General features: G+C 40.4%; 1 protein-coding gene across 1 annotated transcript in view; it reads left to right on the forward strand.

Annotated features, from left to right (window-relative positions):
• The window catches only part of Nudt3 (nudix hydrolase 3), a 99,551-nt gene extending 78,227 nt beyond the window's left edge, over positions 1-21,324 (forward strand). Inside the window, exons 3-5 of the mRNA XM_047557832.1 lie at positions 16,873-16,917; positions 17,878-17,962; positions 20,761-21,324. Of these exons, the coding sequence (XP_047413788.1) occupies positions 16,873-16,917; positions 17,878-17,962; positions 20,761-20,939 (309 nt within the window). The 3' untranslated portion in view covers positions 20,940-21,324. The remainder of the gene's footprint in view (positions 1-16,872; positions 16,918-17,877; positions 17,963-20,760) is intronic.
• The last annotated feature ends 1,098 nt before the right edge of the window (positions 21,325-22,422 follow it).

The raw sequence follows: 22,422 nt of genomic DNA on the forward strand, positions 1-22,422 counted from the left end.
TAAAAAACCACAAAATTGAACTGAGTCTATCAGGAAAGAGCACCAGGATCACTAAGATTCATAAGCCAGCTTTCCTTGTTTGTTCCCCTGCACTCCCTTTTAAAGTTGGTCCCTGGGGCTGGGGAGATAGCTCAGTCGGTAGAGTGCTTGCCTTGTAAGCACAAGGCCCTGGGTTCGATCCCCAGCACCCAAAAGAAGTGGTCCTGCTAGGCCTAGTAAGTAGTTCATGCCTATGGTCCTAGCTTCTCAGGAGACTGAGACAGGAGGATCACTTAAGACCAGAAGTTGGCCAACCTGGGCAACATGGTATGATAACCATCTCAAAAAGAAAAAAAAGTTCCATTTATAAGTAAGTGATTATTTTGAAGGGCATCATATGAATATGCCATTGTTTAACCATTCTATTTTAAGAATCATTTTGTTTTGTTTAACTTTATTTTTTTTAAGCATTTTTAAGTGTACAGAACAACCAAGTGGAAAATGTAAAGAATTCTCATACACCCACTAAGCCTACGCATGCATAGCCTCCCCCATTATCAACAGCCCACACACCACCCTGGTATGTTTGCTACAATTAGTGAACCAACTTTGACACATTGTCACCCAAAGTCCTTAACTGACATTCTTGGTTTGGACATACTATAAATTTGGACAAGTGTATAATGATGTGTATCTACCATTGTCACATGAAATATTTTCACTGTGCTCTGCCTGTTCATCTCTCTCTCTCTCTCTCTCTCTCCACCTAACTTCTGGCAACCACTGAACTTTTTGCTATCTCCATAGTTTTTCCTTTTTCAGAATGTCACATAGTTGGAATCATGCAGTATGCAGCCTTTTCAGATCAACTTCTTTCACTTGGCAGTTTGCATTTCAGTCTCCTCCATGTCTTTTCATGGCTTAATAGATCATTTCTTTGAGTGCTGAATAATATTCCATTGTCTGGTTGTACCATAATTCATTTATCTATTAAAGGGCATCTTAGTTCTTACAAATTTTGGTTATTATGAATAAAGGTGCTATAAACATCTGTGTGCAGGTTTTTGTATAGACATGTTTTCAGGCCCTTTGGGTAAATACCAAAGAATGATTGCTAGATTGTAGTTTTTGAAAAAAAAAACTCATTTAGAGCCAGGTGCACTGGTGTATGCTCATATTCCCAGCTACTCGGGAGGCAAGAGAATCATGAGCCTTGGCAATCTGGAGACTGTCTCAAGGGGCAGGGTGAAGGGGAGGAAAGAAGGAAGGGAAAGGAAAGGAATTGTCTTCCAGAGTAGCTGTACATTTTGCATTCCCATCAGCAGTGAATGTGAGTTCCTGTTGCTCTGCATCTTCCCCAGCAGCATTCTGAATTTTGGCCCTTTTAATAGGTTTGTAGTGAAATCTCTTTTTAATTTACATTTGTGTAATAGCATGGAGCATTTCATCCTATTTTTATTTCCCATCTATATATCTTCTTTAGTGAGGTGTCTGTTTAGGTATTTTGCCTGTTTTGTTTTGCTTTGGGGTTTTTTGTTTGTTTGTTTTGTTTTGTTGATACCAGGGATTGAACCCAAGGACCCTTAACCACTGAGCCACATCCCAGCTTTTTTTTTTTTTTTTTTTTTATTTAAGGACAGAGTCTTACTGAGTTGCTTAGGACTTCACTAAGTTTCTGAGGTTAGCTTTGAACTTTCGATCCTCCTGCCTCTGCTTCCCAAGCCATTGGGATTACAGGTGTGTACCACCTTTTTTAATCAGATTGTTTTCTTACTATTGGGTTTTAAGAGGGATGTGTGTGTGTGTGGGTGTGTGTATTCCCCCAAACACAGTACTGGGGATTGAGCCCAAGGGCACTCTCCCACTGAGCTACATCTCCAGATCTTTTTATTTTATGTGAGATAAGATCTCACGGAGTTGTTTAGGCTGGTTTCAAACTTGTGATTCTTCTGACTCAGCCTCCAAAGTTGCTAGGATTATAGTTGTGGGTTACCATGCCCGGCTTTCCTTTTTATTTTTTATTTATTTTTATTTTATTCATTTTTATTTATTTTTATGGGGTGCTGAGAATCAAAACCAGTGCCTCGCACATCCTAGGCACTCTGCCACTGCGCTATGGCCCCAGCCCTTATTTTATTATTTTGAGGCAAGGTCTTGCAAAGCTGGTGAAGCGGTCCTCAAACTTGGGATCTTCCTGTCTCAACCTCCTGAGTTGCTGGGATTATAGGCTATGTTAACATGCCTGACTTCTTTGTATATTTTGGATAATAATTCTGTATCACATAACTGTTTTGCAAATAGTTACTCTTAATCTGTGTCTTTTCATTCTTTTGACAGTGTCTTTCACAGAACAACATTTTTTTCTTTAAAATTTTTAGTTTTTATTTTTCAATAATTTTAGATTTATAGGAAAGTTGCAGAGATAGTAGAGAGAATTCCCTAATGTTAACATCTTGTATGACCATGGTACATATATTAAAACTATGAAATTTTGTGTTGGTATATGACTATTAACTGAATTACAACTTCATTCAGATTTCACATATTTTTCCTCTAATGTTTTTGTTGATGTTGTTGTTCCAGAATCCAGGGTATCACATTGCATTTAGTCATCCTATTTTCCTAGCCTTCTCTAGTCAATGACATTTTCTGTCTTTCTCTGACCACAGTGCAGTTAATGGTTTCAGAGGTCTCAGTCCATGGTCGGCCAACTCCATCACTCAGAGCCTGAGGTGAGGGAGAACATCATGGTGGAAGGAATGGCAGAGCTCACCTCATGAAATCTAGGAAGCAGAAAGAACTTAGTCCCAAATGTTTTATTTTAATTATGTTCTCCTTACCTTTTTTTTTTTTTTTTTTTCCCATACTAGGGATTGAACCCTAGGCCTTGTACATGATGCTAAGCAAGCACTCTACCATTATGCTGTGCTATGCTGTATCCCCAGCCCTCAATTCTTTCTTTTAAAAACCACACCTTGGTGCTGGGGAGATAGCTCAGTTGGTAGAGTGTTTGCCTCACATGCCCAAGTCCCTGGGTTCAATCCCCAGCACCACAAAAAAAAAAAAAAAAAAAAAAAAAAAAAAAAAAAAAAAAAAAAAAAAAATCACACCTTTGGTGTCACATCTAAAAGACCATCACCAAACCCAAGGTCACCTAGATTTTGTCCTGTGTTTTCTTACCTTCTTGGAGTTTTATAGCTTCACATTTAATTTTTTGAAGATTTTAAGGTGTGTGTGTGTGAGTGTGTTTTAACATGTATAACCGTGGTTTCAGCTTCATTTGTCAAAAAGACTACCTTTTTTGGTCCCTTATATTGCTCTTGCTCCTTTGTCAAAGTGCAGTTGAATATATTTATTTGGGTCTATTTCTGGGCTTTTTGTTATTTCATTATTTCTTGTCTTGTTCAACAAAACCACACTGTCTTGCTTACAGTAAGGCTTGAAGTCAGGTAATATCAGTCTCTGACTTTATGCTTCTTCATTGAGGTAAACATTGAGTGTTTACCTCCCTATAAACTTTACAGTCAGTTTATCAAGATTCATAAAATAACTTGGTGGGATACAGCTGGGATTGCATCGAATTTATAGATCAAGTTGGAATGAACTGACATCTTCTGATATGTGTCTTCCTGTCTATTCACATGGAATATGCCATTTATTTAGTTTATCTTTGCTACCTTCCATCAATGTTTTCCTTATACAAATCTGGTACATGTTTTGTCAGATTTATATGTAATTATTTCTTCTGGGGTGCTAATATAAGTGATACTGCTTTTAATTTCAAGTTCCATTTGTTCATTTCTAGACTATAGGAAGCAGTTGACTTATATTTTGTTAATCTTGTGTCCTGCAACCCAATTTTTTTAATAGAAAATCATGTCACCTATGAGCAAAGACAGTTTTGTTTCTTCCTTTCCCATATGTATACCTTTTGTGTCCTTTTTCTATCCTACTGCATTACCTAAGACTTCCAGTATGAAATTGAAAAGCAGTGGTGAGCTTTGGAAAGGAGTGGTGAGAGAGGACACGGTTGCCTTGTCCCTGTTCTGGTGGGAAACCTAGTTTCTCTCCATTAAGGATGATAGTAGCATAGGGTTTGTTTTTTGTTTTGGGGGTTTTTTTGGTTTTGTTTTGTTGATGGTCTTCTAGTTTGCTGAGGGTTTTTAATCATAAACGGGTGCTATCAGATGCTTTTTCCGCATCTATTGATGTGATTTTTCTTCATTAGCCTGTTGATATGGCTTACTTTATTTCACTTTTGAATGTTGAACCAGCCTTGTGTACTTGGGTTAAATCCCACTTGGCCATAGCTGTAATTCTCTTTATACACTGTTGGATTTGATTTGCAAAATGATATTGGTCTTTAGTTTTCTTGTGATGTCTTTATCTCATTTTGGTATTAGAGTAAGGCTGGCCTCATTGAATGAGCTAGGGAATATTCCTTCAGCCTCTGTCTTCTAGAGGAAATTGTAGAGAATTGATGTAAATTCTTCCGTAAATGTTCAGTAGAATTTACCAGTGAACCCATCTGGCGCTTTCTGTTTTGAAAGATTATTAATTATAGATTCAATTTCTGTAATAGATACACAGGCTTATTCAGATTTTGGCAAATTGTGTCTTTCAAGAAATTGGTCATTTCATCTAGGTTTTCAAATTTGTGAGCACAGACTTGTTCATAGTATTTCTTGTTTTCCATTTGCTGTTCGTGGGATCTGTAGTGGTGTCCCATCTTTTATTTCTGATAGCAGCAATTCCTGTCTTTTTCCTTAATTAGCATGGCTAGCAACCTGTCAATTGTATCTGTTCTTTAGAGAACCAACTTTTGGTTATGTTTTTTTCTCAGTTGATATTTTGTTTCAATTTCATTGATTACTACTGTAGTTTTTATTATTTTGCTTCTACTTACTTTGGGTTTAGTTTGCTCTTCTTTTTCTAGTTTCCTAAAGTAGAATATTTTTATTTTTGTTTTTGTTTTTAGATGTGTGGTACTGGGGATTGAACCCAGTGGCACTTGCCATTGAGCAGTATCCCCTGCCCTTCTTATTTTGATCTTTTAAATTTTGAGACAGGGTCTCACTAAGTTGCTGAGGCTGGCCTGAAATTTGCAATCCTCCAGGCTGGACTATAGCTCATTGATAAAGTGACCTTACTTATGTGAAGCCCTGGATTCGATCCCCAGTTTCAAAAAAGAAAGGACAAAAAATAAACCCTCACAATTCTTCCTCAGCCCCCAAAGTAACTGAAATTCCAGACATGTGCCACCACACTCTTTGATTATTGGTTTTAGATCTTTCTTCTTTCCTAACATATATATTAAATGCTAAAAGTTTCCCTCTAAGCACTGCTTTTGCTGATTCTTTCATATTTTTGATAAATTGTATTTTCATTTTCATTTGATTCAAAATTTTTCTTGAGATTTCTGCTTTGCCTGTGTGTTATTTAAAAGTAGGCTATTTAATTTCCTAATGTTTTTGGATTTTCCAGCTATCTTTCTGTTACTGATTTTTGGTTTAATTATGTTGTGATCTGAGAGCATACATTGTATGCTTTCTGTTCTTTAGTTTGATTGAATTTAGTCCCCAGATTACCAGGAACACAGGTACACACCACCGTGCTGTGTATGTTTTACTGTTCTATCATTTGGTGCGGGCACATAAAGCACTATTAGGTCTTCTTGGAGACCCTTTTGTTATATGATGACCCTCTTGATTCCTCATGACTTTCCTTGCCCTGGAGTTTCCTGTATCGGAAATTAATAGAGGTATTCTTGCTTTCTTTTGACTAGTATTAGCATGGTATATATTTCTGTGTCCCTTTCCTTTTGATGTATATGTATTTTTATATTTAAAGTGAGTTTCTCATAAATAATATAGGTGGGGCTTGGTTTTTGATCCACCCTGACATATCCCCCCCCTTCATTGAACCCAGGGGCCCCACTCAACCATTGAGCCACATCCCCAGCCCTTTTTTTAATTTGTATTTAGAGACAGGGGGGCTGGTTAAATTGCTTATTAGGGCCTTGGCCTCCCCACTGACATTCTTTTAATTGATGAATTTGACCCATAGTTGCTTAAGGTGATTATTGATATAGTTGGATTAATGTCTACCATGTTTGATACTGTTTTCTATTCACTATCCATGTTCTTTGTTCCTTATTTTGTCTTTCTCTGCCTTTTGTGTTGGTTTGTTTGTTGCATTACAGTGGGTTTTAAATGCAGGGCCGCTTGCAGTCTAGGCAAGCACTCTTCTGTGGAGCTATATCTCAGGCATTATTTTTATTTGATACAGTCTCATTCAGCTACCCAGACTGACCCCAAGTTTGCAGTCCTCCTGCCTTGGTCTCCTGAGTAACTGGAATTACAGGCCTTTTGTGGTTTTAATTTAGCATTTAATATGATAAAAATTTTTTCTTTCTTATTCTTCTACTTCCATTTTAGTGAGGTTCTGGGAAGAAGGGATAATATGCATGGTCAGTTTATCACCACATTTTTTAAAGCTTTAGAATTACATCTCCTCTTGTCTTTGACTCTGAAGTATTTTTGTTTCTCTAAGGTGGTGACCTAAGATACTAAACAGGTGTATCTTTCAATAAATATGTAACCCACCAAGCCCTGAATGCAAATAGGCCTTGTTTTTATAAATTCAGTCATTTCTCTTTATGATTTATCTTGAACACTTGTGGCTTTTAAAAAAGAATCACTCTTTAGTTAAATAACTGATATCTTAAATTTACTAAGAGAGCCTAATTTACAGGTACCTTACAGTTAGCATACTTCTAGTGCAAATAACTATCCCTAAATTACCTTTCAACCATTTAAAAAACTTGAATAAAAGGAAATGATGTATTTTTATGCAAGTTATCACACATAATTGAATGCTACCTATTGATGAGTAGTTAATTCAGTGACTAAGTGTAGAGGTCAGAATCTGTCCTGTTAGTGAACATACTACTGTATTTGAACTAGTTTTTGTTGGAACCCTGATTAGAGGTTGAGTTACTGGGATAAGAGCCAATTGCCTTCTGCTAAATGAATTGAGTCCAGAAGAGTCTTCCAAAACAGTTGTATTTGCTTTCCACATCCAGCTCCACATTCCAGGAAAGGATTTTTAGTCATTAGGAAGTACATCCACAGCCTACTTTCCATTAACTCTAATACAGTTCACAGTGGCTTCAGCAAATACCACATGCAGCCCTTGCCCCTGGAGATTCCACAGTTATTAAACTTCTAGAAGCCACTGGATTTAGATATGGCTAATTTAATCAGGTTGAGGTGCCACTTAACAGATTCCTCTTAATTCATCAAATTTACAAATGTAGGTAGTCTAGCCTAAGCTTGCTATACCGGAAGTAAATTTAAGGACTGATTGTATCTCATTCTGAAGAGACTCCACATGGATCAGTAAAAAAAACTGTGTCCAAATTAAATCACAATGAATGTAAGTTGTTTACACTTAACTAATTAACAGACATGGCGTGAATTAAACAGAAAATAAAGCTTAAAAAGTTTATGTTGTTTTCAAACACAGTACTAAATGACTAAGAATGAAGAGATGGAAAAAGATGTATTGGGTAAATGATAACCAAAAGAAAACTTGGATAGTAATTGTTTTATCAGACAAAATGGAATTTAAGTCAAAAACATTTGAAGAAATTAGAGGGAAATTTCATGGTGATGAAAGGAAAATCTATCAAAAAAATAATAGTCATGAACTTGTGTGCATCTGCATAAAGAGTTAGGGGGAAAGTTGACAAATCAACAGGCACATGAAAGACTTTAAACCCTCTTGTTCAGAAACTGATACAAAAAAACCCAGGTGCAATGGCACATGCTTATAATCCCAGCAGCTCTGGAGGCTGAAGCAGGACTATCACAAGTTCAAGGCCAGTCTCAGCAATTTAGCAAGACCCTATCTCAAAAAAATAAAATGGGTTGGGGGTGTGGCTCAATGGTTAAGTGCCCCTGGGTTTAAGAAAACAAGAAACTAATGGGGGGGGGGGGGCAGACAGTGGTTGAATGACACCAGATACAAGACTGAGCAAGTAAGTGCTTCGAGAGCTATTGTACCAAACAAAGGATAGGCAGGTTGTCAAGCACAAAAGGAAGGGCTATATAAAGTAATCCTATGTAAAGTCATGAAGTACTAAAAATTCCAGAGCATCCCTGAGTGTGCTACACACCCATACTCCCAGCTCCTGAGAGGACTATGGCAGGAAGATACCGGGATCAAGGCCAACCTGGGCGGTTAGGAAGATACTGTCTCAAAAAAGTAAGAAAGTGGGCTAAGGGTGTAGAGCACTTGTCTAGCATATGTACGAGGCTGTGGGTTCAAACCCTAGCACCATGCATTCAAAAAATAATAATAATAAAACTTCATTGAAGGAATTGAAGAAAACCTGAATATTATAAAGATGAAAACACTTTGAATATTATAAAGATGTGAATTTTTCCAGAATTATTCTAAATGTTTACAAAAATCAACATACTAGGGCTGGGGAGATAGCTCAGTTGGTAGAGTGCTTGCCTTGTAAGCACAAGGCCCTGGGTTCAATCCCCAGCACCCAAAAAATAAAAAAAACATACTGCAGCAACTCAGGAGACTGAGGTAGAAGGATCACAGTTCAAAACCAACCTCAGCAATTTAGAAAGACCCTAAGCAACTTAGTGAGATGCTGTCTCAAAATAAAAAAATACAAAGGGCTGGGGACACAGCTCAGTGGTAAAGCACCCCAGGTTCAATCCCCAGTGCCAAAAACAAAAATAACATATCCACAACATTTTTCAAGAGATCTGAAAAACTGATTTTTGAAATGTATATTGAAGAATAAATGTAGAAATGTAACTTAGAAATCTTAATTTAAAAAAATAAACAAGCTGGGCACAGTGCCAGATGCCTGTAATTACAATGGGTTGGGAGACTGAGGCAGGAGGATCATGAGTTCCAGGCCAGCCTCAGCAACTTGGCAAGGCCCTAGGCAACTCAGTGAGACCCTGTCTCTAAATTTAAAAAATTTTTTAAAAAGAGCTGGGGACGTGGCTCAGTGGTGAAGTGCCTCTGGGTTCAATCCCCAGTACCAAAAAAAAGGAGATTACCTTCCCAGGTATTAAAATAAAACTGGGGCCAGGCACAGTGGCGCACACCTGTAATCCCAGCACCTCAGGAGGCTGAGACAGGAGGATCACAAGTTTGAGACCAACCTCAGCAACTTAGCAAGACCCTGTCTCAAAAATTTAAAAAAAGAGGAGAGACTGAAGATGTAGCTCAAAGGTAAAGTACCCCTGGGTTCAATCCCTAACACCAAAAAAAAAAAAAAAAAAAAAAAATTAAAAATAATGTGTATGAATAATGTACATGAATTAACAACTAGATTAGGAAAGCAGAATAATATACATGGCTCTATTCTAAAATCTTTAGGTCCTTAGCTACTAGAGAATAAATATAAGTGAGTCATAGTATATAATATAAAAGTATTACAAAAAAGTTGGAAGACTAACTTTATACCATAGAATAGGGATTTTTTTTAAACATGACCCTAAACACAAAAAGGAAAAGATAAGTAACATCAAGTGTGTCTAATAAAATATGTTCAATAAAGAACATCAAAACAAAGCTAAACTATGCATGGTGGCACAGGCCTGTAATCCCACCAATTTGGGAGGGTGAGGATTACAAATTCAAGGCCAGCCTTGACAATTTAGTGAGACCCTGTATCATAACAAAAAGTGCTGGGGATATAACTTCATTGGTAAAGTACCCCTGGGATCAATCCCCAGTACTGCAATTTTTTTTTTAAAGGACAAAGAAAAGTGCCAGTGTCAGATTGAGAGAGAATATTTACCACAGAGTATATATCAAGACAATACAGATTACTTCTGAAGATCAAAATATCCAGCTTTCAGGGTTTGGTATGTAGCTGAGTGGTAGAGTACTTGCCTAGCATCTTGCAGGCCAAGGTCAATCTCCTGTACAGAAAGACTTTTTTTAAAAAGGACAGGAAAAGAAAAGGATATGAATATAAAATTCCCCAAAGGGAACTTCTGAATGTTTGTTCAATGTAGGAAAAGTACACACTTACAATTAAAAAGCAGTGTAGGGACTGGGGAGATAGTTCAGTCGGTAGAATTGCCTTGTAAGCACAAGGCCCTGGGTTCGATCCCCAGCACCCCCCAAAAAAAAAAAAGCAATGTAGTAGCCAGGCATGGTGGCACGTGCCTGTAATCCCAGTATTTGGGAGGCTGAGGCAGGAGGATCACAAGTTCACAACTTGGCAAGGCCCCTATTCTCAAAATAAATTAAAAGGACTGTGTGGGAAGTGGCTCAGAGATAGGGTGCCCATGGGTTCAGTCCCCAGTACCAGAGGGGGTAGAAAAAATGATGGCAGCTCATGGGCTGCTGGTGTACTATGGCAAGTGTTTCAGTTTGCTGCATAACAAAACATTTCAAAATTCAGTATTTACTAATTCTTATGAGCCCATGGATCAACTTCTGGTGTCAACTAGGCTATTCAGATGTCTGCAGCCAGCTCTGGGTCAGTCAAGTAAGCAACTCTCCTGATTGTGGCTCTACTCTCAGTTTAGAGGCTGGCTGACTGTAGGCTGCTCAGCTAAGACAACTGTGGCCTTTCATGCTTTAAGAGGCTCGCTTGAGCTCATACACATGCCAGCGGCAGAGTTCCCGCAGGTAATGTGGAAAGTGCAAGGCCTCTCGAGGCCTAGGCTTGGAACTGGTAAACCATTCTCATCCCGTTGGTCAAAGCAAGTTCATGGGTTAGTCTAGATCCAAGGGTGAGTAAGTAGATTCTCTCTCTTGATATGAAGAGCTGCAGAATCACATTTCAAAGGACACAGATGTTGGGGAGGTGGAGAATGGTGGCCATTTTTATAGTTAATATACTGCAAAGAGCAACTTCAGGATATCTGAGAAAATTGGAAATACTCCTGTGACTCAGAAATATGAATTTTAATGTATTTCACAGAAACTCACACATGATAAGGAGATCTATAAGAGAGGTTTATTTAACAACATACTAAAGGACTAAAAATTGGTTAATAATTTATGATAATTTCATAAAATAGATAATTGTTTAGCAGTTAAAGTGAATTAACTAGAACTACATGTATCAAATACCATAGTGTTAATAGTGGATATAAACATAAGTAGTAAAAGTATAAAAACACACAGGAGAATTTTTTTTGGTACTGAGGATTGAACCCACCACCGAGCCACATCCCCAGTCCTTTTTATTTTTTATTTTGAGACAGGGTCTCACTGAGTTGCTGAGGCTGGCCTCAAACTTGCATCCTCCTGCCTTAGCCTCCCAAATCCCTGGAATGATTAGTTGCCTCCTGCAGGAGATAGAGAGTACACAAAGGGTTCCATGTGTGCCAGTAGTTTATTAAAAAAAAAAAGGCAAAATGGTGTGTTATTATTTGACATAGTGACAATATGAGTATTGTTTACTTTTTTGATGTTTGAGATATTTCATTTTTAAAAAAAGAAAACCCTATGATTTAATTATAATGAACCTCTGTTGGCTTCCCACTTACTTCATCTGTCTTCAGTTGATCTTGCCTTGAGTAGTCGCCAAGCCTGTCAGTTGCCAGACAGGTGCACTGAAGACCTGTTGTCTGTGGGTTTCCTCACTGAGGCACTTGCGTTCGAGTTGCTGCCTGGCCTTCTGGTAGGACCGGGCTTACAGCTTTAACAGAGGAAGCTTTGATGCTGTGTACCTTGGCTCCCTTGAATGATCAGAATTTTTGTTTTGGGATACTTCACTTTCCTCAGAGAGCTATCCTTTAAATCAACAGTAATAACTTTTCCCTTTCTGCTGGCTCAAGGTGGCTTCTGCACATGGGTTATTTTTCTACATAAGAAGTCCAGAGGCGGCCATAGTGGTGGTGCTTCTCGGCGCAGCAGCCTCAAGCTTCCTCAGCTTCTCACTGCCTTTTGGCTTTCCCCTTATCATCACAGGATGACTGTGGAGCTCCGAGTTTCAGGTCCCCACTTGAGAAGCAAGGAAGTCTAGGGTTTCTTTTTGTGCATTCTCTTTATCACGTGGGAAATCTTCCCTACAGGTCCCCAGGAGACATTGTCCCAGGAGCCGTTGACCAGAACTGGGTCAAGTGCAGCACCCTGAACCTGTCTGTGGGGGAGTGAGATTCCAGGGCCTGGCTGCAGCATGCCTTCTCCAAGTGTGCTGGAGCCAGGCCTGCACAGAGTCCTAGTCTCCAGCTAGCCGGGGTGGGCGATGCTGCAGGTGAGACGACATCTGTGTCACCACAATGTCCACCTTCAAGGGCAGAATCTGGTTTAGACAATGAGGATCCATCCTGTGCCATCCAAACTAAACAACAAAGCCAGAGTTCTCTGTGTAGGGCATTTTAGGCCCACTCCCTTCATGCCCCTGCCTGAGCACATGCATAGGAAAGAGGGTCACTGAGGCCTCCCCAGTCAGCCCAGCCCTTCCCACATAAATATTTTATTCCATGATAAAACACCCCAAAGGGAAAAAGTAGGACTTTTTTTTTTTTTTTTTTTTTTTTTTTTTTTTTTAAGAAAAAAGACACAGGTGTGGCACACATGTAATCCGGGTGACTCGGGGGACAGGTGGGAGGATTATAAATTCAAGGCTACCCTTAGCAAATTAGTGAGACCCTGTCTCAAATTTAAAAAAAAAAGTAAAGGGGCTGAGAATGTGGCTCAAAGTAGAGCACCCCTGGGTTCAGTCTCCAGTACAGCCCAAACAACAACAACAACAAAAAGGCACTTGCTGAGATTTCGTTTGTTAACTAGATCTAAAATTCTAGAACCCATACTCTGTACTTTGAACTTTAGGAAAGCACTTCCTCTGTTTGGTCAAATGATGACAAATATATTATGTTATTTTGAGTTTTTACCACTAGCTTTTAAATAAAGACTCCTCTGGATTAGGGGGTTTTAACATAAAGATTGAAACTATAACTGCTTTCATATGATTTCAGAAAAGCAGGTCTGTACCAGCATCCTAACTGAACCAAACTTAAATATGCCCTAAATCAAAGCTGATCCCCAAACGCCTGAGCCAGATATCTGTCAGATGTGACCCTGACACCTCTCCTGACCTGCATGCACTAATCATGTGGGAGATAAAAATAACCCACTCTCAGATTGCATGTGGCAGCTTTTTGAAACAAGAGAGCAGGAGATAAATGTTGGGTCCAGAATTGTGAAAAAGTAAGATAATTTGTGAACACTCTTTGGGGGGACCCTGCATACAAGAAAACTCGCTCTTTATTAGCACTGTAACTAAACTGACCTCCCACACACAATGCTGGGGATGGAACCCAGAGTCTCAGACATGCTAGACATGTGCCCTACCCCTGAGCCACATCCTCACCCTGAAATCTTCTTCCTTAAGGAGGACCTCTTCTTAGGAAAGTGCCAAATCCCAATATGAAAACTGATAAAGGTAGGAATATTTTTCTGCTTTTGTTGTAGACTTATTGATAGGTTCACTTTAAATAGATTTCTGCCAAATAGATCCTCTTAAGTATGAGTCTAAAAGTCTAAAATAAAGATTAAGGACAAATAAAACTGTCATAAGGAGGGCTGGAGGTGTAGCCCTATCGTAGAGCACTTGCCTGGCATGTGTGAGGCCCTGGGTTCAAATCAGAGCACCACCCTACAAAAAGTCTATTATTAGTTTCTACAAGTTGAAGACAAAGTGAACACAAATGCCATTGAAATTGTGGTGTACAGATGGCAGCATTATTAGGTTTACAGTAGACTTTACAAAAATACATCTATGTCGTACTTCTGAAAGGTGCTTTTATATTTCTTCTGCTTCTGACACAGTGAATCATTGGTGTTGAATGCAGAAATTACTGTTAAAAGTTTTGAATATATTGAGTTGTCATAATAATAACTTGATTTGTGCCCTTAAAATTTGGAGGTTGCTTCCTTTTCTAAATTTTTTATTTCTTTATAAAAAACAAATTAGTTGGGCAATAGTTACTATAGCAAACATACCCGTCTTTCCTCACCTTCCCCACCCGTAGGCACTGCAGACCCCAGCAGTAGCATAGGCAGCCGGAATCCATGGGATGAGCAACTGGTTTTCTAGTCCAGGAGCCTGCCAGCTCTTTCTCCTCTTTCTGGTAGCTTCACTGGCTAATTCCAAGGTAAAGCTAGTTTTAGTGGCTTTGAAGGCATTTATTTCTGAAAAATGTAAGAGAAGCAATTAAAGTAAAAGAAAGGTAGAGTTTTTATTCAGGTAGTTCAAAAACCCACTGGGGTGCATGGATATAAAGAACAGATATAAAATAGTGGAGAAAGCAGGCATGTTGGCAAGAGAGAGGAACAAAATTCCTGAACAAATTAATTAGCAGCAATTAATTTCAAAACCTAAGTCATCCAGGAGTTTAGGTCTTTAAATCAGTTTCTGTTGTTTTTGTTATCAAATATTTCTTAAGAATTTTAGAATATTTCTTTAAAATTTTGTATTCATTCTGTACAAACGTACTGAGTATTGTGTTTAGAAGCTATTTTTGTACCAGGTACAGAGGCCCAGGAGGCTGAATCAGGAAGATCTAAGTTTGAGGCCAGCCTCAGCAACTTAGCAAGACCTTTTCTCAAAATAAAAAATAGGCTGGGGCTGTAATTTGGTGATTAAGCATCCCTAGGTTCACTCCCCTATACTCCAGAAAAAGAAAAAGAATGTCTTTTTGTCCTCATTTTAAATTTATTACACAAAAATCATGGCAATAGTAATAGAAAACAAGTTAGCCAGGTGCTTCTAGAGGTTCTTCTTCCCTTCACCTCTCACCCCTTCTGCTCCCAAAAAATAGGGATAAAAAATAAAAGCGACTGCCCAAAAGACATAGCCTGATCCAAAAGGAAGGTGAACACTTGCATGGATCACAAACGGCAGAATTGCAGAACAGCAAGAAAAGACAAACCTGTGTGGCCTTGGGTGGAGTGAGGGGATCCAGTGTCCCTCCAGAAATGGGATGGGGGTTGAAGGGACACCGGGAGCTAGACATTCAGAAAGAGCTGGGCCTAGGCAGAGAGGCCACAGATGCAGTGCCATGCCACCTTCTGACCCCTGCAGTACTCCCATATCACCTACATGGCCTGCCACGACCTTGCCCTGGGGAGTGTGGGAAAAGTGGCCTCAGCTGATACATGAATCATCATTGATGACAGGATTTTGTAGAATGGCCTGTGAAGAACATAAATTCTTAAAAAAATTTTTTTTATTTGTACAGGGACACAATACCTTTAATTTATTTATTCATTTTTATGCGGTGCTGAGGACGGAACCCAGTGCCTCATACATGCAAGGCAAGTGCTCTACCACTGAGCCACCGCCCCAGCCCAAGAACTTAAATTTATGTTCCAGACATTCAACGAGTAAATGAAGGAATAACTTTTGTTTTAAAAGAATAAATACTTGTACAGCACAGTGGCACACTCCTGCAATCCCAGTGACTCAGGAACCCGAGGCAGGAGGATTATAAATTCAAGACCAGCCTCAGCAACTTAGTGACACCTTGTCTCATAATAAAATGAAAAGTGCCGTGGATGTAGCGCAGTGGTAGAAAGCCCCTGGGCTCAGTCCCCATTACTGCAAAAACTCAAGAACAAACACTTGCTTAGCATGCTGTAGGTTCGATTTCCCAGCACCTCAAGTGTATGTGGGGGAACTTCACGGAAACAAAAGTATACATGGTGGGAAAAGGCAGGTATGGAAAGAACAGGTAGAAATGAAAACTACCATCCAGAATACACTTAGAGAGAAAAGTAGTGAATTGAAACAGACTGAAGAATTCACCTGTTCTGGGACATCTTTTTTTAATCTATCTTAAAAATACTCATGCAAAATTCACCTGTAGCCAGGTGCAGTGGTGCATGCCTGTAATCCCCACTGAGGCTGAGGCAGGAGGATTGCAAGTTCAAAGGCCTGCCTCAGCAACTTAGCAAGACCTGTTTCAAAAATAAAAAGGACTGGGGTTCTAATTCAGTGGTAAATTGTCCCTGGGTTCAGTCGCCAGTACCAAAAAAAATAAATAAATAAAAATTTCTTTTTCATGTGCAATATATCAGAAAGACACAAATCTAGCCTAGTGCTACTCAGCAGGAGGATCCCAAGTTCAAGACCAGCCTTGGCAACTTGGCCAGACCCTATCTCAAAGTGAAACAAAAAGGCATGGGGATGAGGGAGGGCGAATGAGTGAGGAGAAAGAGAAGAAAAACATAAATCTAAAATTTGAAAAGACTGATGGAAGATATAAAATATACTTTAAGAAGGTCTAACCTCTGAAGTTGGGCCTCTTCGTGTCACTTTGTCTGTCACATTACTCATACATTTCTGTCACAGTACCTATCACAGTAGGATTTCCATGTTTGTGTGTTTGTTGACTTAAGCTTTGCTGAGGTTCTGCAGGTACTGCAATATCTTCTGGCATATTGTATAGAGACAGTCACAAACAAGTCAGCCAAGGGCCTTGCTCTCATGGATCTCGCCCTCTGGCCTATTTGTTGCTGCACCTCTGGCACCGACACTGCTCTGGCTTAGATCAGGCATTCAATGCATATATGTTCCATGGATGAATAAGTAAAGTAATAAATACCTCAAAATATTTTCATATAGTTTCCTTGGCCTTGATTAATCATCTCACTCTGTTTGGCCAGCATTTCAGTAGGAAGGGAGACCAGGAGGGATGGGAGGAACTCCCCATCTCCAGAATGTGCCCTGCTGTGTAACACACAGGAAACCTTGGTATAACCGCCCCCAGCCCTGGAGTACGCCCCAGCCATGTCCTCTTGGTTTTTATTAGGCTGCTCAACAAGACTCAGAATGAGACCAGCAGCATAACAATGTGGATGTGTTCATTTTTCTTTTTTCCTTTTCAGGCTGGAGTAAAAGGGACATTGGGAAGATTAGTTGGAATTTTTGAGGTAAGTCTCTTGATATCTTTGGTACAAATGGTATGTTACTAACCACATAGTCCTCGGAAAGATCTGTGTTTCCCTGAATTATCAAAACAAAGCATAGCAGAGAATAGCATTCTTTCTTTTTAAATTCTTTAATGTCTTCCTCCAAACAGCTAAAATAATTTTAGATATTATTTATTCCTTACCTATCTTTCTTCCTGTTCTCCTAAGGTGGGAGGAAGGGTAGGTAAGTGTAGAGAAAAAGAGAAAAATAGAAGAGAAGTGTCCATAGCACAGGAGAGAAGCACAAGGACATGAGCTGTGGTAGATGTAGAAGATGGTAGAAGGAAATGAGAAATCAGGGGAATACAGAGGAGCAGGGGTTACAGGAAAAGGGAGGCTTGTGATAGATACTCAGCCTATCTGGTGGGGCCACCGAAGCATGAGACCTCTGGCGTTCTGCCATCGTAGTCTCTTCTCTGATGTTGTATCTAGTTACATTTACATGGGGTTTTTTTGTTTGGTTTGGTTTGGTGTACTGGAAATTGAACCTAGGGGCACTTTGCCACTGAGCCACATTCCCCAGCCCACTTTATTATTTATTTTGAGGGTTAAGCAAGAGGGTTCTGCTAAATTACTGAGGAAGACCTCAAACTTACAGTCCTCCTGCCTCATCCTCCTGAGTAACTGGAATTGCAGGCGTGTACTACCAGGCCTGGCTCATGGTTCTTATTCTTGAGAGGTCACAACATTCCTTTGAATTTGCAGTTAAGGGAAGGAGAAGGAAAAATGAGTGTAAAGTCTTAACTTTCATAGCCCAAAATTCAGTTGTAACCTGTTTTAAATAGGCCATTGAGTGTAGGACAGTAAAAAGTAAAAGGAATTTTATATCTAAATTCTCTGGGCATGTGCATAAGAATGTGTTTCTGTAACCTTGGCTCGCCAAGAAGAACTCTCCCTCTGTCATTCTCTTTTGTCTGTCAGAACCAGGAGAGGAAGCACAGGACGTACGTCTATGTGCTGGTTGTCACAGAAGTGCTGGAGGATTGGGAAGACTCAGTTAGCATTGGTAAGTTCTCGTTACCAGAAGCCTTGAAAGAGCTCCCCATAACTGGCTCTTGCCACACAGGCTGTTACCCAGAACCAAAAAGAAGAGCCTGTTAAAGAAAAGAAATGTGTGTGTGTGTGTTTTCACTCAGTACTAGGGATTGAACTCAGGGAATCTTCACCATTAAGTCACATCTGCAACCTTTTCCCTTTATTTATTTATTTATTTATTTTTTTTTTTAATTTAAGTTTATGAGACAGGATCTTACTAAGTTGTTGAGAGTCTCACAAAATTGCTGAGGCTTACCTTGAACTTGAGATGTTCCTTCCTAAGCCTCACTAGTTACTGGGATTACAGGTGTGTGCCACCATGCCTGCATAAAAGGGTGTGTTTAATATAATAAGCACATATATTTTGAGCTTGAGAAAGTTAGTATTTTGCAATATCTAAAAGCAAACTGAAAAGAGTAACAACAAAAGAATTTTAAAATTTAAAAAAAAAATTAAAATGGGCTTAAATCATGTATAGGGTCAACAAGTAGAAACATGGCCCATCCATATTAGAGGTGTTTCTTAAATCAAATTGTATCCTCCTCAAAAGGGTTATGCATCTGTACCCCCTGAGCAGATACTGACCCAGAGGTTTCACCGTGCCAGGCCTGCTGCTGGCCATGGGGACTAGAGGTGAGAGCAGGACCTACTTGTTTCTCATGACATGCACTTATGCTGTTAGGCTAAGGATGTAGTTCAGTGGTAGTGATTGCCTAGCATGTTCAAGGCTGGTTTAATTCCCAGTGTTTAAAAAAAAAAAAAACAGTTTGGGGCTGGAGATATAGTTCAGTTGGTAGAGTGCTTGCCTTGCAAGCACAAGGCCCTGGGTTCAATCCCCAGTACCACCAAAAAAAAAAGTTTGTATGTTGGAGAACACTTGCAGTGTGAGACCCTCCCCAGAGTCATTCCATAGACGGAGAGGAGTGGGAACAGTTTCCAACTTCATTCATGCTACCCATCTTCCTTTTAAGGAGCCATTTTCTTTGATCTGCATCCAGCTATTTTATTACTTTTAAAAGATAAAAGCAATAAAAGATTTTAAAGCATTGATTTGAAAAAAAGAGATGGGCACGGTGGTGCGTACCTGTAAACCCCAACTACTTGGGAGACTGAGATATCATTAAAAAAAATATGACATTTGAGGGCTGCATGACATCACATTGAACCATTTCCCTATCATTGACCATCAACAGTCTGTAATTCAGGTATCATAAATAATGCGATGATCAGAAAAAGATCGTCGGCCTTGTTTTTTCCCTGAGGGCTCACAAGGTGTACTGAAACGCTTTCCAGAAAGGCTGCCCAGTCCGCAGTCTCGCTCACCTGTCGCAGTGGGGTCTCAGCACGCCCTGCCAGCACTGCTGCCTTTCTCCCTCGCTGTTGGTTACTGAGGGGAAGCTCAGCACCTCATTTGAGTTTTCACTCCAGCCTCCTATTTTACTGTGCTTCTGCTCTTTTCTTCACCAACACCATTTCATAAGTGCCTTCCCATGGCGTAGTGGGGATTCACAACCGTGGTGTTGAGCACCTGCATGACAGTCCGTCAGATAATGTAGCTTCGTTTGTCATGCTTTCAGATGTACATTTAAGCACAATTTTTCTCTAGTAATACGAGGAAGATTGTCCAAAGGAAGTCTTACTTCTCATATTTTAGATTAGTTCATTAGGATCAATTCTCAGAAATGGGAATAAAAGGCTAGCTTAGACGTTAACAGAGCAAGAGCACCTTAAAAATTAGTGTCATGGGCGTGTGACTCCTGCCTGGCAGAGTGCTCAGGGTAGGGCCGCAGCTCGCTCACTCCTGTGTCCTTTTCAGGCCCAGCACTGGAGTCAAGGCGTCTGTTTTCAACAGTCCCACACTGCACCTATTTACATGAGCTTATTGCATTATTATAAGATACAAAACCATTAACAGCTGAAGGGCTACATACTACCCAAATTAACTGTGAGGGCACGAGACAGGCACATCAACAATAGGGGGAAGGATTTGGGCAGGTGAATTTTATCCATGTGCCAATTTATAGCAGAAATTAACATTACACTTCTCCAGAATATACTTTCCTTTAGAGATAAAAGATTCAACCATAAACGGCCTCAGTCAGATAATAGCAATTGTGTTGAGTTTGGTTCTTTTGTTTGTTTGTTTTGTTTCAGTGCTGGGGATGGAACCTAGAGCCCCACACTCTGCCGCCAAGTGCTCTACCACTGAGCCACATCCCCAGCACCCCGCTCTTTGAAAGAGAAGCTCACTAGATTGCTCAGACTGGTCTCAGCTGAGGTTCTCTTGCCTCAGCTTCCTGAGCAGCTGGGTTTACAGGTGTGCTCACCATGCCTGGCTTCTTTGATATTTTCTGTTAGGTAGATATATCACTTAACTCTTGGATTAAATAACTGATTACAAGCCAGCAATGCTAGTATTCTGGCAGCTGATGCTCATGTTAATTTTTTCAGAAGGTGGAAATACTTCTGGACCCCTTTCACAAGCCAGGGGAGTCCCAGGGTAAAGAGAAGCACACCGGAAGGCGGTGTGGCCCCGTCACTCTTAGTCTCAGTTTCTGCAGTAAGCATTTATATAACACTTGGAGCATATAAAGTGTGCTTGCATTTCTTTTGTAAGAAAAGAAAGTAAAGGGGAAATTTTATAAAATACACATTTCAAAAGTGTTGAGAAGCGTTGCTTCAGTGTTTTCTTCTATATTTTCTCAAAAGTTCTAGGCTCACAGCCCCCTTATTGCTTCCCGCTCGTACTCATTTCTTTCACCTCCACAGGAAGGAAGAGGGAATGGTTTAAAATAGAAGATGCCATAAAAGTGCTGCAGTATCACAAACCTGTGCAGGCATCATACTTCGAGACGTTGAGGCAAGGCTACTCCACCAACAACGGCACCCCGGTCGTGGCCACCACCTACTCGGTTTCTCCTCAGAGCTCGATGTCAGGCATCAGATGACTGAAGACTTCCTGTAAGAGAGGAAAGTGGAAACCAGACTGAAGTGCAGACCCTCCCTCTCACCCCGCTCTTCTCACCTCCCTCACAGGCCTCCTCTTTCAAATAAGGCATGATAGGCAGCAGAGAAAGGGGTACTGATGATGTTGCTGTTTGGTGTTCAGTGATGGGGCTTTTTCTTCTGTTTTCATTGAGGGGTGGGAGCTGGGTGTGTAACTGTAAGTACCTTTGTGCATGACCTGTCCCTCCCTTCACACCCTGCACCCTCTCAAGAGGGGCAAACAGCTTTCTCCACCTGGGGTTCTGAAGTGTTCTGTTCGTCTCATCCTAGCCCTGGCCAGGCATTTTCTTTGATTTTTAATTTTTTTATTAAAATATACCAATGTGAGATGAAACTTTTCAAGAATTTGTCCTATAATGTGCTGTTCAGTCCAGTAGGTTGGTCACTTTCACTGCAGGCTACATTTATCTACACATTATATACTGGACATATAATATGTAAATAAATGACTTTTAGAAAGAATTTAACTGTTGAATTTTTCAAGGTTTTGGGCTTTTGATTTGGGGTGCTTCTAGTGTGGAGACCCTCACGATTAATTGATATGTTGTTTTTGATGCTAGCTGCTAGGCGCATTTCCCCGCCCTCTCCCGGTTCCCCGGTCGTGGCTGTCCTTACCTAGGGTGCAGGAGGAATTCAGTCAGCCACCTTCATGGTGCTCCCAGGACTCATGGTCTTCTCGTTAAGCTGTGTTTCCATGCCAAGAAAGAAGCAGGAAGAAACCTATTTTGTTTTTATTACCAAGCCAGGAGCAAATGGCCTCAGCCCAGACCCAGAGAAACGATAGAAACTGAATTCCGCCCTACATATTCACAATAGGTTTTGAACTGGATTCTCCGGGATTACTATCATGAGAACTGGAGCATCGAGCACTGCTTCTGCCCTGCTGGCTGGGGACCTCTCCACAGCCTACTTCCTGCCACAGTGGCCTCTTCTCACCGCGGGCACCTCATGCTGTGCTGAAAACTGTCCTGTGTGCTGCCTGCTGACAAAACACTGCTGAACCTTGCAAGCGCAGTCCTGCTTGGTCCTGTCGCTGTGCAGGGTAACCTTGTCGAGGTCCTGAAAGGGGAAAGTATGTGTGCTTGTCTTGTAACACGGCGGGGTGCGTGACTGCAGCTGGAGTATCCTGCTCCCGCCAGCCCCTGAAAGGTCCGTCTACCCAGGCAGCTGCAGGATGCAGTGGCTTGCTGCAGCTGGCCTTGTTGATTTTGGATACATGCTTCTTGCTGGTTTCATTTGCCAGTTGTGTTGTTCGGTTGGGAAGTGAGGGGATCTCCTAAAGGGTCCTGAGAATCGGGTGAGGGCAGGGTGGGGCAGGATTGATCCCTGGCTTAGGGCCAGAGATTGTTGCTCTTCTCTTAGTGGCATCTCCCTTGTCAAAACATAGCCAACATGTGAAATTAAAATCGTAGGTTGGTTTATTTA

This window comes from Sciurus carolinensis, chromosome 7, assembly GCF_902686445.1.
Source record: "Sciurus carolinensis chromosome 7, mSciCar1.2, whole genome shotgun sequence".
In the NCBI taxonomy this organism is placed as follows: domain Eukaryota; kingdom Metazoa; phylum Chordata; class Mammalia; order Rodentia; family Sciuridae; genus Sciurus; species Sciurus carolinensis.